Source organism: Labeo rohita, chromosome 22 (genome assembly GCF_022985175.1).
Source record: "Labeo rohita strain BAU-BD-2019 chromosome 22, IGBB_LRoh.1.0, whole genome shotgun sequence".
NCBI classification, from domain to species: domain Eukaryota; kingdom Metazoa; phylum Chordata; class Actinopteri; order Cypriniformes; family Cyprinidae; genus Labeo; species Labeo rohita.
The window spans coordinates 52,353,349-52,368,477 of record NC_066890.1 but is presented as its reverse complement, the minus strand read 5'-3'; the positions used below and the strand labels follow the sequence as shown (position 1 = coordinate 52,368,477).

Below are 15,129 nucleotides of genomic sequence, written 5' to 3'. Positions count from 1 at the left end.
TGTTAAAAACAATGAGGTCGCATGTTGACGAGAACATTTCAAGCTACACTTTGGAAAGCCCCCAGCTGTGTGTAATCGAGAACATGCTGACGGGCGGGGGTCGCACTCGCGATTCGCGCTGGAAAATTGAGATTGTTCTAGTGACATTCTAATATGTTGTGCAGCGGTTCTCTCTTACTGAGCCTCAGGCAAAACAGAACACTGGATCGATAGGCCAAAAATATCCTGCCAGCGCAGTAAGGGGAATGGGCTTTTTTTTTTTTTTCCTGGTGAAGTCGAATTATGTGCATAGATGTGTTTGTGGGAATGTGTTCAGGTGGATGTGTTCACGTCACGCAGATCTTTGGCCGTACTGATTCACAGCTGCAAAGCCATTCTGTAACAGCTTGGACTGATGGAGGGAATCGAACGGCGTCCTGCTGCTGTCCATCAGTTCTTAGACCTGCACAGAAGAACAACTGAGAAACGGATGTTGATGGTATGAAAACTGACTTTCAAACACGTCACATCTTTTTTTTTCATCGAAATCACAAAACATGAGTAGATTAGATGCTGCGAAATCACACTATGTTTTGTCACATCAAACACTGTTGCTATATATATATATATATATATATATGTGTGTGTGTGTGTGTGTGTGTGTGTGTGTGTGTGTGTGCACATGTGCAAATATATTTAGTACGTTTGCATGCATTTATACATACATGTACTGTATATTGATATGATTATAAATACCTAAAATTTAATACAAATAAAAAAATAGTATTATTAATGAATTAATATTAATTTAATGATGTGCTATATTGTTTAATGAAGAATAGTATACTATGTGTGTGTACATCCTATTATATATAATTCTAATAATATTACCAATTAATATTAACTTAATGTATATTTATAAATACATTATATACTATGTAATACTAATATTTTATATATTAGTATTGTATTTTATATTTATTTTATTTTAATATTAATATTTTACTGTAATATATATATATATATATATATATATATATATATATTTATATATATAACAGTAATATTACAATTATCACAGTAATTAATATTTTACAGTGTATTTATTTTCTAAATTCTATTACATATACTGTTAATTTAATAATAATACTACTTCTATTCATAATAACAATAAATAATAATGTATATAAATAATACTAATAATAATATAATATTACAATAATTTACTAATAATAGTAATTATAATCTTAATAATCATAATAATAATATATTTATATTAGGTTAGAATGTATTATGTTGCTATTATTGCTTATATTTAATTGAAAAAAATAAGTTGGAATTATATAATAATAATAATAATAATAATAATAATAATAATGATAATAATAATAATAATAATAATAATAATAAATGTATATTATATTATTTTAATAACAAAAGTAATTATAATATAATCTTAATCTTAACAATCATAATAATAATAATAATAATAATAATAATATATTTAGATTATGTTCGTATGTATTACGCTGCTATTATTACTTATATTTAATTAAAAATATGAGTTGGAATTATATATAGTAATAATAATAATAATAATAATAATAATATGTATATTATATTAATTTAGTAATTATTTAGTAATTAAGTAATTATAATATAATCGTAATTAAGTAATTATAATATAATCATAATAATAATCATAAAATAATATATTTATATTATAAAAATATAAGTTGGAATTATATATATATATATATATATATAGTAATACTACTACTACTACTACTACTACTACTACTACTACTACTAATAATAATAATATATTAATTTAATAATAATAGTATTTAAAATATATTTAATTATTATGATATTTAATTATTTAATTTAAAATATAAGTTGGAATTATATATAGTAATAATACCAATAATAATTATATATTCATTTAATAATAATAGTAATTAAAATATATTATATAAAATATTTATATTATGTTAGAATGTATTATGTTGCTATTATTACTTATATTTAATTAAAAAATATAAGTTGGAATAATATAATATTCAAATAAAATTAATATATATATATATATATATATATATATATATATATACACACTACAAACTCATCAAGTTATTGTGACAGTACTCAAGGAGGGGGAGAAAGTATCAGTGTATTATTATTCTGGACGCTGGATATAAACTTGTCACCATTTTTATTGACTTTCACTAACTTTCTCAATAAGAATCTCAGCAGGAGAAACTGTTATTCTTTCATGACAATAATTGAGCTGAATGAGAAAACTGACTGTACACAAAGAGTTTATGCTAATGCTGTGTCCCTCGTGGCGGCGCTGACAACACACTTGAGCTGAGTTACAAATTGCATTCTAATATATTTCAAAACAAAACATCACGCGCGTTTGAGCTAGCGTAGCTAAAAGCATTTGCGTTCACGTACGTACGTGGGAAAACGTTTAAAGTCTTAGAGACCACAGAGCGTCTCTGAAGCTTGAACGTGCAATCTGTCCACTTTCTAACTCTACACGCTTTAGTCATTTCATATTTTCTCTTTGTCTTTTATTCTCTGAACTTTTCAATATTCAGAGCCGCTCCTTCAAGGCCAGCGGCATCAGTCATTCACCTGTTAAATATTCCACTTGGTCTGGTGGAAAGAATAGAACTGATTAAGCAATAAAATAGGCAGAAATTAACTTAGGTGTTCGTTCGTTGATTGTCAGTAAACAAATCAGCCGAAATGCTCCAGGTGTTTAACCTAAGCACAAAGACACGTCTGATATAGAGAGAACATCTGAAAGAAACACGGCTCAACTGATCTCATTTCACACAGATCCGAAAATCTTTGAAGATGAGTGAAGCTCTTTAAAAGATCTTAACATGAGATGAGAAAAGAACTGATGACAATGAGATGATCCGAATGTCACTCACTGACATCCAGACTCTTTGAGCTCACGTCATCTGAAACACTGCACTGCACAGTAGAGAGACTGTACAATACCTCCTATTTAATGAAGTAGTATGTAGTATATAGTGACAAATGTTTCAGAATAGCTGCAATTAGATGATAATCACAGTAATCACATGACCTCACACTACACTGCACCGCTTAAATACAGCATCACTACTACTAGTACTCACATTTACAGCTGCCATTGTTCAAAAATTATTTCACCACATGGATGATAAAAGGCAGGAAAAAACACAATCATATCTTGAGGACTAATTAGGATTAATATTTTTTTGATTTAGGACTAAGAACTACACTAAGGCCCTGTTTACACTAGTGCAAAACCGAAAACGCATGTCACATGACTATTCATGCACACTGGGCATGCGCATAAATAAGTTAACAGGAAGTTGGTTGCTAGTCACTGGCAGATTACACAGATTAAGTGTAATCTGACACTTTTTCTTTGATGATCAGGACAACTTCTCCAGAACATCCAGATGTCCAGTCCACCCCGGCAACCACACAGAAACTTATCAAAAAACAGTAAGTGCATAGCAACAGACTAAAACCACTCAGAACACCATAGAAACCACATAGCAACACACTATTATCACTTAGAACACCTCGGTAACTACATAGCAAGATGATAAAGGCCATTTGGAATGCCCTAGCAACTGCATAGCAACACACTTAGAACGCCTTAGCAACCACACAGCAACACACTTAAACCACTCAGAACACCTTAGCAACCACATACAGTAGAAATTTACCAAAAACCAGTAAGTGCATAGCAACAGACTAAAACCACTCAGAACAACTTAGCAACTCTACAGCAACTTAAAACCACTCAGAACACCTCAGCAACATAATGAAGGCCATTCCGAGTGCCCTGGCAACTGCATAGCAACACACCAATACCACTTAGAACACCTAGGCAACCACACAACAACACACTAAAACAACCCAGACCACCTTAGCAACCACATAGAAACATGACAAAAACAGTAGGTGGATGGCAACAGACTAAAACCACCCAGAACACCTTAGAAACCACATAGCAACACACTATTGTCACTTAGAACACCTCAGTAACATGATAAAGGCCATTCAGAATGCCTTAGCAACCACATAGCAACATGGTAAAACCCACTCAAGAACATCTTAACCTTAGAAACCACATAGCAATACCACTTAGAACACCTCAGTAACTGCATAGCAACATGATAAAACAACAACTACACAGCAACATGATAAAGGCCATTCAGAATGCCCTAGCAACCGCATAGCAACACACTAAAACCAGCCAGAACACCTTAGCAACCACATAGCAACATAAAACCACACAGAACATCCTAGCAACCACATAGAATCTTGACAAAAAGCAGTAAGTAAATAGCAACAGACTAAAGCCACTCAGAACACCTTAGCAACCGCATGGCAACATAAAACCATTTAGATCACCTTAGCAACCACATAAAAATTTGCCAAAAAAAAAACAGTAAGTGCATAGCAACAGACTAAAACCACTTAGAACACCTTAGCAACTACAGAGCAATATAGCAAAAAACATTCAAGAATGCCTTAACAACTGAATAAAAATAAACAAACTATATAGAGCACCCTAGCAACCACATAGCAACACACTAATACCACTTAAAACACCTCAGTAACTGCATAGCAACATGATAAAAAAAAAAAAAAAAACATACACTCATAATACCTAAGCAACTACACAGCAATATGATAAAGGTCATTCGGGATGCCCCAGCAACCACACAGCAACACACTAAAACCAGCCAGAACACCTTAGTAACCGCATAGCAACATACAACCACACAGAACATCTTAGGAACCACATAGCAGCAAAAAACTCTCAGAACAGCTTAACCACATAGCAACATAGTAAAAACCATTCAACATCTTAACTGCATAAAAATATACTAAAACTATATAGAACACCCTAGCAACCACATAGCAACATGAAACCACTCAGAACACCTTAGAAACCACATAGCAACACACTAATACCACTTAGAACACATTAGTAACTGCATAGCAACATGATAAAAAAAAAATACACTCATAATACCTAAGCAACTACACAGCAATATGATAAAGGCCATTTGGAATGCCCTAGCAACCACACAGCAATACACTAAAACCAGCCAGAACACCTTAGTAACCACATAGCAACAAAAACACTCAGAACAACTTAGCAATCAAAAGAAATTTGCCAAAAAGTACATGGCAACAGACTAAAACCACTCAGAACACCTTAGAAAGCACATAACAACATAGTAAAAACCACTCAAGAACGACTTAATTGCATAAAAACACACTAAAAATGTATAAAAACACCCTAGCAACCACACAGCAACATAAAACCACTCAAAACACCTTGGCAACCACGTAGAAACTTCCAAAAAAACAGTAAGTGTGTAACAACAGACTAAAACCAATCAGAACACCTTAGCTACCACATAGAAATTTGCCAAAAAACAGTGTGTGCACAGCAACAGTCTAAAACTTCTCAGAACACCTTAGCAACCACATAGCAACATAGTAAAAAACATTCAAGAATGCCTTAACAAAAGCAAAAAAAAAAAAAAAAAAAAAAAAGAAAAAAGCGAAAAGAAAAAAGAAAAACACAGTAAAACTATACAGAACACCCTAGCAACCACATATCAACATAAAACCACTCAAAACACCTTGGCAACCACATATAAACTTGCCAAAAACCAGTAAGTGGATAACAACAAACTAAAACCAATCAGAACACCTTAGCATCCACATAGAAACTTGCCAAAAAAAGTATGTGCATAGCAACAGACTAAAACCACTCAGAAAACCTTAGCAACCACATAGCAACACAGGGAAAAAACACTCAAGAACAACTTAACAACTGCATAAAAACACCCTAAAACTATATAGAACACCCTAGCAACCACACAGCAACATAAAACCACTCAGAACATTTCTGCAACTGCAGAGCAACATGATAAAACCCATCAGAATGCCCTAGCAACCACATAACAACATGATAAAAACCACTCGGAACGCTGAAAGCAGCAACTTTATCAGAGCAAGCACATTTTCTTCAGAAACTTTCCAGTTTTGCATTTAACATTCAGTGTTGTATAACTTTTGTCAGTCTAATCAAATAACGAGTCAAGAAATAGACACTAAGAAGTATTTCATTTTTCCACAATCTCTATTTTTATGTAAAGAGTATTTGGGATCATTAACATACAACGCTGCTCAGATGTGACAGACTAAAGCGCGGTGGACTCAGGGCATATTAAATTTAAGAGCATCACTTTTGCTTTGCCTGTGAATGTGAAGTGATCGTCAGCGAAGCTTCTCTAATAGACTCAATGGAGCCGTGATGACATCTGCTAATGAATTCCAGCGAGAATAAAGCAGGAAAGTTCTGCCTGTCATGCCACGATAACTATCGGCCTGAGCTGTCACTGCATCTTACTCGAGGCCACATCATGAGTAGTGTACGATCTTCAAACAATAGCTGAACACTGCAAATTCATGAGATGGTTGTGTCCCAATTCGCATACATACTTTACAATGCAACATTGCGGCATTGATACCATCACATATCCCACTTTTGAAACATGGTTTTCATGTACTTTCGTGTACTTCACATTCCTCACCAATTAACTGCAACTTACACTTTAACATAGTTGCCTATATTTGCAAGTGAGGAGCTATAGTATTGGAAACTTTGCATAGATGCTCTCCCAGTTCCCATGGCGATTGGATTCCAGTTGGTTGCTATGTGGTATCTGTAGTCACATTTCCTTAGCGATGCCTTTATAGAGGAAAGGATGTGAACAACAGACTGATGTACTTCTGAAAGTTCTTTTATGCCCTGTTACTCAACTAACACTGAAATTATTTCAGGATGAAAAAATAACATATTGAAAATGTTTCTCCTACACAACCGTGAGGTTAAATGGGAAGTAAGTGAACGTCTTTTTCATTTTAAATGTTTCTTCTGAGAAAAACATCTCAATGTGTCTCCACAAGACGTTTAAATCTACACTCAAGAGCATAAACAGCCACACTGTCCTTGCTAGATACCTCAACCAAAGCTTCATCTATACCTTAACTCTAAACTTGCCTCTTTTCAGACCCCTAAATGCTTATATTAACAAACCAAACCAAACCAAAATGTCGAAATACAGGCATGCACCTTCAATCTGAAACTGACATATGAGCTGTTTGTTCAAGAATAAACAGCCCACAAGAAAGCCTTCGAAAGCAATGGACGCCGAAAAAGTAATCTAGCAAAGCGAATATTAGTTGAGCGTGACTCTTCAACGAAAATCTAAACCTAACATCAATTATTCATTCCTGCCAAATGTGTTGTTATTGAAAAGCGATGAGGCAGATTGTACTGCCAATAGAGACACTGATGTGTTCAATGAGTTCTGGAGCGGCTCAAACCGCAGAGTGACAATCGCAGTCCTGAGAGAAGAATCCAAACTCGGAGCAGAACTTCAGCTTCTTTAATGGCTGCGCTTTCGCCACAAGCACAACACATGGTGTTATCAGTTACATTGAATCAATGATGATTCACTTCAGCCCTCACCGGGGCTTTCAACACCTGAGGGGATGAAATCATTTTTCATTTACAGACAGGCAAGTCAACGCTCTAACTCGCCTCTCATTTTCAATGAGGCAGAATGTTTACAGCTAACATTTTCAACTCCCATCAAAGCTACAATATAGATTCGGAATTGAATTACAATGAGTGCATAAGGACATTCAAATTCTGACAAACAATAGACTGTACAGAATCATAAGGACCTAAACCTTGAGATAAACAGATATCATTTCCCTCTTTCAGCAACCAAAGATCATTTCTGTTTTCATGTGTTTGCTAGGAGTTTTCAAAACCATCTGTGTAATATTAAATTGTGTAGATTTCTCCTCACTGAAAAGAAATCTTTCACAATGCCATGGTCCTCAAACTTACCTCAGAAATTCAGCTCAAATGTAAACAAGAGTAAATAAAAGGCAAAATTGTTTTGTAACTTTTCTCATACCACAACACAAATTCACAAATATAAAACACATGCTTTCCAAAACTTTGTGCAATATTTAAGTATGTGTAATCGTTCAGAATATGTTATGTATAGGCTACATTATTCAAAATATAACCTTCAACATCTCCAAACAATTCTTTGAGCCTACAATGTCTTGGTCCTCATAAATATAACAACAACAACAACAAAAGTTAAAAGCTCAAATAGCAAACTACTCTCAACAAGAATGAAAGAAAAATAACTTTGGGTTCATGGTGCAATATTGTGCAAGAATTATAAATTTTAACTTATATATATATATATATATATATATATATATATATATATATATATATAAAAACATGTTACCTGAATTGATTATTTAAAACTTTAAGTAAAGTAAGGAGTTTGAGCGTTTGACAGTTGTGGCCTCACATAAAAACAAACAAAAAACAAAACAAAACAAAACAAAACAAAAAAAAATGGCGATAACAGTTAAAAGTGGTTACTAAATTTCTGTTAAATGTGACCAATGTTTCTTGTTGTTTTTTTAAGATTTTAAATAGTTTTCTAAAAACATAAGAATGAAATTACGTAGTGGTTAAGTATTTTCACGCCACCAATAACAATAATGCACGTGGATCCAATTTAGCGTTACTAGAGTTGCCACAGAAACGAATAATTTAACCCTTCAACTGTCACCCCCATTTTTGAACATAGACGTTAAAGTGCACTATGCAAACTTAAATTGTTATAATTCATGAACAATTACATTTTCTAATATGTTTTTGAAGTACAATTTGTAATGTCAGATTTTAAAATGGGTTTCAAATGATAAATTGATCATGTTTTAAACTTTAAATTCATATATATTTTATGATAACTTCTAAAACATGATAGGGGCAACAACAACTGGCAACAACAACTGTACAAAAAAAAAAGACTTGATGACAAAGGTCAGAACTCTTGTCATAAATTAATCTATTACATAATTTGTAACAAAAACAGTAGTAAAATTCTATTTAGGAGTCTTATACCTTTCCAACGATATATAGTTTGTCATGATTAGAATAGGATTTATTTGTAATATAGTGAAGTAAACTTAGGCGTCCCTCTGAGGGGACGGGTGACAATTAAAAGGTTAAACCTCTGAGTAAAATCTCTAATTGTCTTTTATTAACACGTTTGTTCTTAGGCTGTTTTTAAAACATTTTCATTGTCCTTGTCATTTTCCCCTTTTAAAATGTGTTTTAAGGTTTATCCACAACTCACCTGCCGTTTAACAGCGCGAGCAGCTCACCCGCGTGGTACAGGTCGTTGCGCGTCACGCGGCTGAAGCGGAAAGCGTTCAGGTTGCAGAAGGTAATGGCAGGAAACGCCATCATTGGTGCTGTGACCTCGTCCAGCTTGGTAACATGGGGGTACTGAAAGTAAAACTTGATGCGGTCCACGCAAACAAGCACCAGGAACGAAAACGAACCCATGAAAAACATGATCCAGATGCATCGTTTGATGCACTGGCGTTCATAACTGAACATGTGGGAGATGCCATGGAGCGTGGACCTGCTGGCAAAAACTTCGATGGGCGCGGGCCGATCACAGTCCAGATTGTCGTCAGACTCGGTTTTAATATCCATGGTTCTTTAAGTTTATAAAAGCTCTTGAATGAAGCAGGCGCAGATATTTAGAAGGTTTGAAGAACTTCACGCCCTTAGATGGTCAGCTGATCTTTATGAGGAGGTGCATAGATAGACCTAATGACACGATGTATACATTAGAAAGCAGTTACAACAATCCATTCAACATCTTCCCAAAGGTCCTTGAGCGTTTTTAGCAAGTTTCTGATATTTAAACTTAAATGGGACCTATTTGTACTCGCTCCAACCTTTAATAATGATGCAGTGTATTCAGATTGATTCAGTCATATCAAACAACATTTCTGACTTAAATAAAACCTTTGAAGTTAGATATCACCACATGAAGCACAACTAGCGATAAAAGAACAGTCTGAAGAACTCAACTCCAAAAATACAAATGTTTACTGGCTATATCAGCTCTTATTCCTCCGAAGTCCTCTGGATCTTCACTAAAACAAGTCCGTAGTTGCAAACGCGAGTACCGTCAATTCATTCTCCGTCCAGTCGAATCAGCTAAATGTACATAAAAACAAGCGTGATGAAAACGATAAACTAATGTCATTTATTTACATGCATCCCCGTGAGGTGTCAGAGACGACAGAAACGCATCGCTCGATGTAAAGAGAATCTCTTCACATCCATACACAACATAGACACATCCGCGGTGTCAAAACGGCTCGGGTTGTGTTTCAAGCTCGGTACAATGAGCGATCCGCAATCCAACTTCACCACGCGCGCTGGTTAACGACAACACAGATGATCTCTGGATGTTGGCATCACTAAAACGTCCCCCTCTTTAATTAATGCGGTACTGCACGCGTATCCATATCAGATAAAGTCTTCGGTCGTAAGTTATATAGTCCCCGTTCGTCCAGTCCTGTGGTGGGTTCAGATGTAGACAGACACGTCAGGAATGAACGCTGCACACTGCGACGAAGCCTCCATCCAAGTGCTCCACTGTCTGTCTGAGCATCACTGACCCGATCAGTTCTTAAAAGAGAGGGAGAGAGCGACTGAGCGGTATTGTTATAATATTGCACCTCTTTATTATGATTTTACCGTCATATCGTTAGGCCTCATATATTTTAGTATAAATTATAAATGTTTTATTATTATTATTTGTTCTTTAATGTTAAACTATTCCTTTTATATTATTTCTGCACTTTAGTACTCACATTAAAACAATAACGTTTTTATTTATTCTTTTAGATATGAAAATTGTACTTTCTAATGTTTAATTTTGTTATTCTTTTGTTAGATAATGCAATATAAATTCTCCTTGAAGGGACTATAAATATCTACTACAGACACTAATGTCAGAACAAACTACATAAAAATGATGCACAGATATGAAATATATCTGAACGGACAGTTTTGCTGACCAGGAGATGCTTGAGTGATAAATGAGTATGTATGGAAAGACCGATCAGTATTATTTGAGAAACTCTCAGCCGAGGGGTGAAAGGGAACCCACCCATGAAATTACACCGAGTGCATTTTAATCCAGGTTTGTGACAGTATTGGCTAACGCTGGGTGTCGCTGTCACTGACTGAATCAATAGCGTTGATGATGTGGCCCACAGCTGATTATCAACTTTCAGAGACACGCTTAAAGTGTCAGCCTGTTAATGGACTTGGGTGCACTCCACAAACTGAAGCGAAACCTCTCAGAGCTTAACGGTCAGTCCAGGTATGTGTCTGTTTGTGACCTGCTTCACTTTGGAGTCTATAAAAGAGGTTCGAATATGATCTGGATGTTTATTGATCCATTATGAGGATGCGGAATACGAAACCAGACGCCTGAAGTGAGGTGAAGGGTTATTCCCATGAGCCACTGAATAAGTACTGTGGCCATATAGGACTGTGTATCATATGTGTGCCTAAGGCCGGAAACATAAGCAAGGATGCATTAAGCTCAGTTTTATGATATATAATTCAATCTGGGGTCACCGGCACATTCCCCACTTGCAGAACCAGAAGCCAAAACTCATTTAATATGATAACAGAGCATACTTTCTGAGCTCGTTTCGGTTTATGAGGCAAACAGGTATCTCAATTCGTCAAACCATCTGTGTCGCGGCTCCCATCGTGCTCTGCTTGTGCCATAACGCATGTCTACAGACGCTCTGCGTGACAAATTAAATGACTCGTTCACCAAAGCAAAGATAGGCAGGTAATGAAGGTGACGGAATGCTGATAGCAAAAGGAAAGGGTTTATCAACAGCGTCCGGGGAGATTTTACAGGACATCTGCTACCGAGAAATGAAGCGGCAGCGACATGAGGAACGAAGAGCGCCATGGAAGATAGACTCTAGAAATCAACTGAATCGTCAGGGGGCAGGAAATGGATTATTAAAAGCATAGTTACTTAGAACTTGCGATCTTTTGCCGCAGGGATGTTATAGAGCATAATCTTCAGAGAAAAAAAAATGTCAGTACGCAAAATAAGCTCAAGCACTTGAGCTAAAGTGGAAAAACTGCTTGCAGAGCAGATTAAAGTTGAAGCGCACTGCCAGTAAAGCAGATGTTGAAGCAGTGGCCTAGCATAGGATCCATTTATTAATAAATCTAATATTTATTTTTTTAGGAGTTATCAAATAAAAGCAGGCTTGGTGAGCAGAAGAGACTTCTTAAACAAAGAAAACTTAATGTTACAGTTTTGACTGGTGGTGTATACTAAGGGATTTTACAGTTAATCAATGAACCAATTAAAAACGTTTTAGATAAAACACATTTTAATGTCTTTTACTGTTAAAATTTCAATTTCAATTTTTTTTTTTTTTTTTTTTTTTTTTTTTTTTTACAATGATGAAGCAACTTGCGAGAATAAATGCCATTTCCGAAAGAAAAAAAATAACTTTTAAAAGGAATTCATAAAACTTTACACTCACATTACACTTTAGGGATTTCCTGTCTAATGTACAACTTCAATATTACAGCATCCATCTATTATTCACATTTGAAATAATGGCTCATAAGTGAGAATTTGCGGTTTCCCACCAAAGGACTGGGAGTTCATGCAATTTGGCATGTTTCCTTACAATGTTCTATAGTCAAAGTATGCCAACTTTTTTGAAGTCTGAACATTGTACTCAAAAGATACAGGCCGATTGCTCATTGTGGACAATACTCAAAGACATTCATGGCATGTATCTGCTAAACAATTAAATGAATCAACAATTGTCTTGATACGGTTTTGTCAGGTGTATCTGGAGATGCTGCACACCCAGTTTCATCAATCAATTCCAATTCCAATTTCAATTCCTGTGTTGAACCATTTCTTTATGTTGACCTAATAACTCTAATTATCAAGTAGTGGGTATTTTATTGAAATTGGAACCAGATATGAAAAACAAAAGCATAGATGATTCGCTCCTTGCTGAGAATTCAAACAGATGCGGCCTTTTCGCAGCCTGCCAGATCTCAGGGAACAGGATCCGAGATGAATGCACTCACGTCTGCTCGACCCCCATGCGGCAATTTCAAGAGTCCAAGAAGCAAAAAGGCTGTTGACCCCACTGTGTTGTAACCTCATGCTCTGACAAACCACAAAGCCAGGAAGCATGTCCAAAAAACTGTCTTCTTGGCATTCCTATCGGCCGTAGTTGAGGGAATGTTGGCCGGCCCTTGAGGGATGGACAGATGGACGATTAGCTATAATGAGGTCCTGCAGGGTTCAGTGTGACACAGAGCAAAGACAAGAGGCAAATGCGGGAACGTCTAAGGACATACTTGTCTCTGGGAAAGTGGATGTCTTTTGATATCTTTTGCTTCGGGGGAAAGGTTCAAACCGGGAATGTTCTGGATCAACGCTATCAAATGCCTCAACACTATAGCATTGTTCAGCATACTTCCATACTATTCATACAATCTATGCAGTTGTGTGAACTGAATAACGACACTACTGTCTTCAATAGAGCTGCTTATTGCTTATGAATTTCACACAGAACTGAACTGACTGGAACTGAATAATGATACTATTGTCTTGCTACAGCTGCTTTATATCAGAATTTTGGATTTGCGTCCTTTTTAATTTTGCATCATTGATTGTTATACCCCTTTTCCGCCAGCATGAATTGGGTCCTAGTTCAGAGCCAGTGCTATCGCCAGTTAAGAGTTGGTTTGACTGGCAAGCCTTTTAAGAACCAGTTTGCCTCATTGCATTGCTATTGATGTCCACTTTGTGGACCTACATTAGAATCCAAACATGGTGAAAACCAACGTGTTTGTGTTTAGCTGCTATTTCAAAAACAGCAGTCAGAAGTTTCTGTTCATCTTGTTGATCATGGTAACCCCAGCCCCAGCCCCTAATGCAAGTGGTTCTTACAGACCAGCAGTGTTTTGGTGTTACTTATGAACCACTTGTCCTGGTTCACAGCTGGTGTTTTGGGTGTCGGAAGACAAAGAACAGATTTGAAACTATAAGCTCTGGCTCCAAACCAGCACTCAAACTGCCTTGGTGGAAAAAGTAACAGTAGAGACCATCTCAACTTTAGCCATCAAGGTCCATTTTTCTTGCAGAGATCTATTTTAATCAAACACACCTGAACAACAACCTGAAGCTCACCAAGGTCTTCAGGATTACTATAGGTGAGTTTGATCAAGGGTGGACTAAAACAGATTTTGTGTTAAGACTGTCTTGGTAAATAAACAAAACTGCACAAAAATGTAATTTTAAGGCTAACTTCAGTAATGAAAGGCATGAAATGTCTCTTAAAGCAGTCCACAATTTATTGGAGATTTTTGGTGTTTCATTATCGGTGATTCAAATCAGTGTTGTGGTTTCTATTTTTTTTCTACATCTGCTAAAGATCACTTGATCTGGAAAGCATCTGTTGTGAACACACATCTGACAGACGCCTATAAGATGTCAGTTTTACATATATTTTAAGTCATTAACATCTTAAAGTCATCTGATAGGAAACGTCCTATAGACGTATTGCAGATCAGCAAACACTCTAAAAAATATGTCTTCCAGATGTAATGCAAAAGTCAAATAGACATTTCTGTGATGTATGTCTGATGTCAGGGCTGTAGGTCAACAACTTGCATGCATCCCTACCCAGATAGCGCCTATACGTCTGTGAGATGTCTGTTAAAGATCACTTGATCTATAAAGTATCTGCTGTGTACAAACATTTGACAGATGTCTGTAAGATGTCAGTTTTACATACATTCTAAATAATAAACATCTTAAAGACATCTAATAGATGTCTATTTGACATCTAAAAGGAAACATCCTATACACTCTTTAAAAAAAAGGTGCTTTAAAGGTTCTTCACAGCGATGCCATAGAAGAACCATTTTTGATTCCGCAAAGAACCATTCAGTCAAGGTTCTTTAAAGAACCATCTCTTTCTTACCTTTTTATAATTTGAAGAACCTTCTTTCACCACAAAGAACCTTTTGTGAAACAGAAAGGTTCTTCAGATGTTAAAGGTTCTTTATGGAACCATTTAAACAAAAAAGTTTCTTCTATGACATCGTGAAGCACCTTTATT

The 15,129-nt window shown here is 35.7% G+C and overlaps 1 protein-coding gene across 1 annotated transcript in view; it reads right to left on the bottom strand.

Annotated features, from left to right (window-relative positions):
- Positions 1 to 15,129, bottom strand: part of asic1b (acid-sensing (proton-gated) ion channel 1b) — a 227,665-nt gene that overhangs the window by 209,226 nt on the left and 3,310 nt on the right. Inside the window, exon 3 of the mRNA XM_051095502.1 lies at positions 9,264 to 10,618. Within this exon, the coding sequence (XP_050951459.1) occupies positions 9,264 to 9,628 (365 nt within the window). The 5' untranslated portion in view covers positions 9,629 to 10,618. The remainder of the gene's footprint in view (positions 1 to 9,263; positions 10,619 to 15,129) is intronic.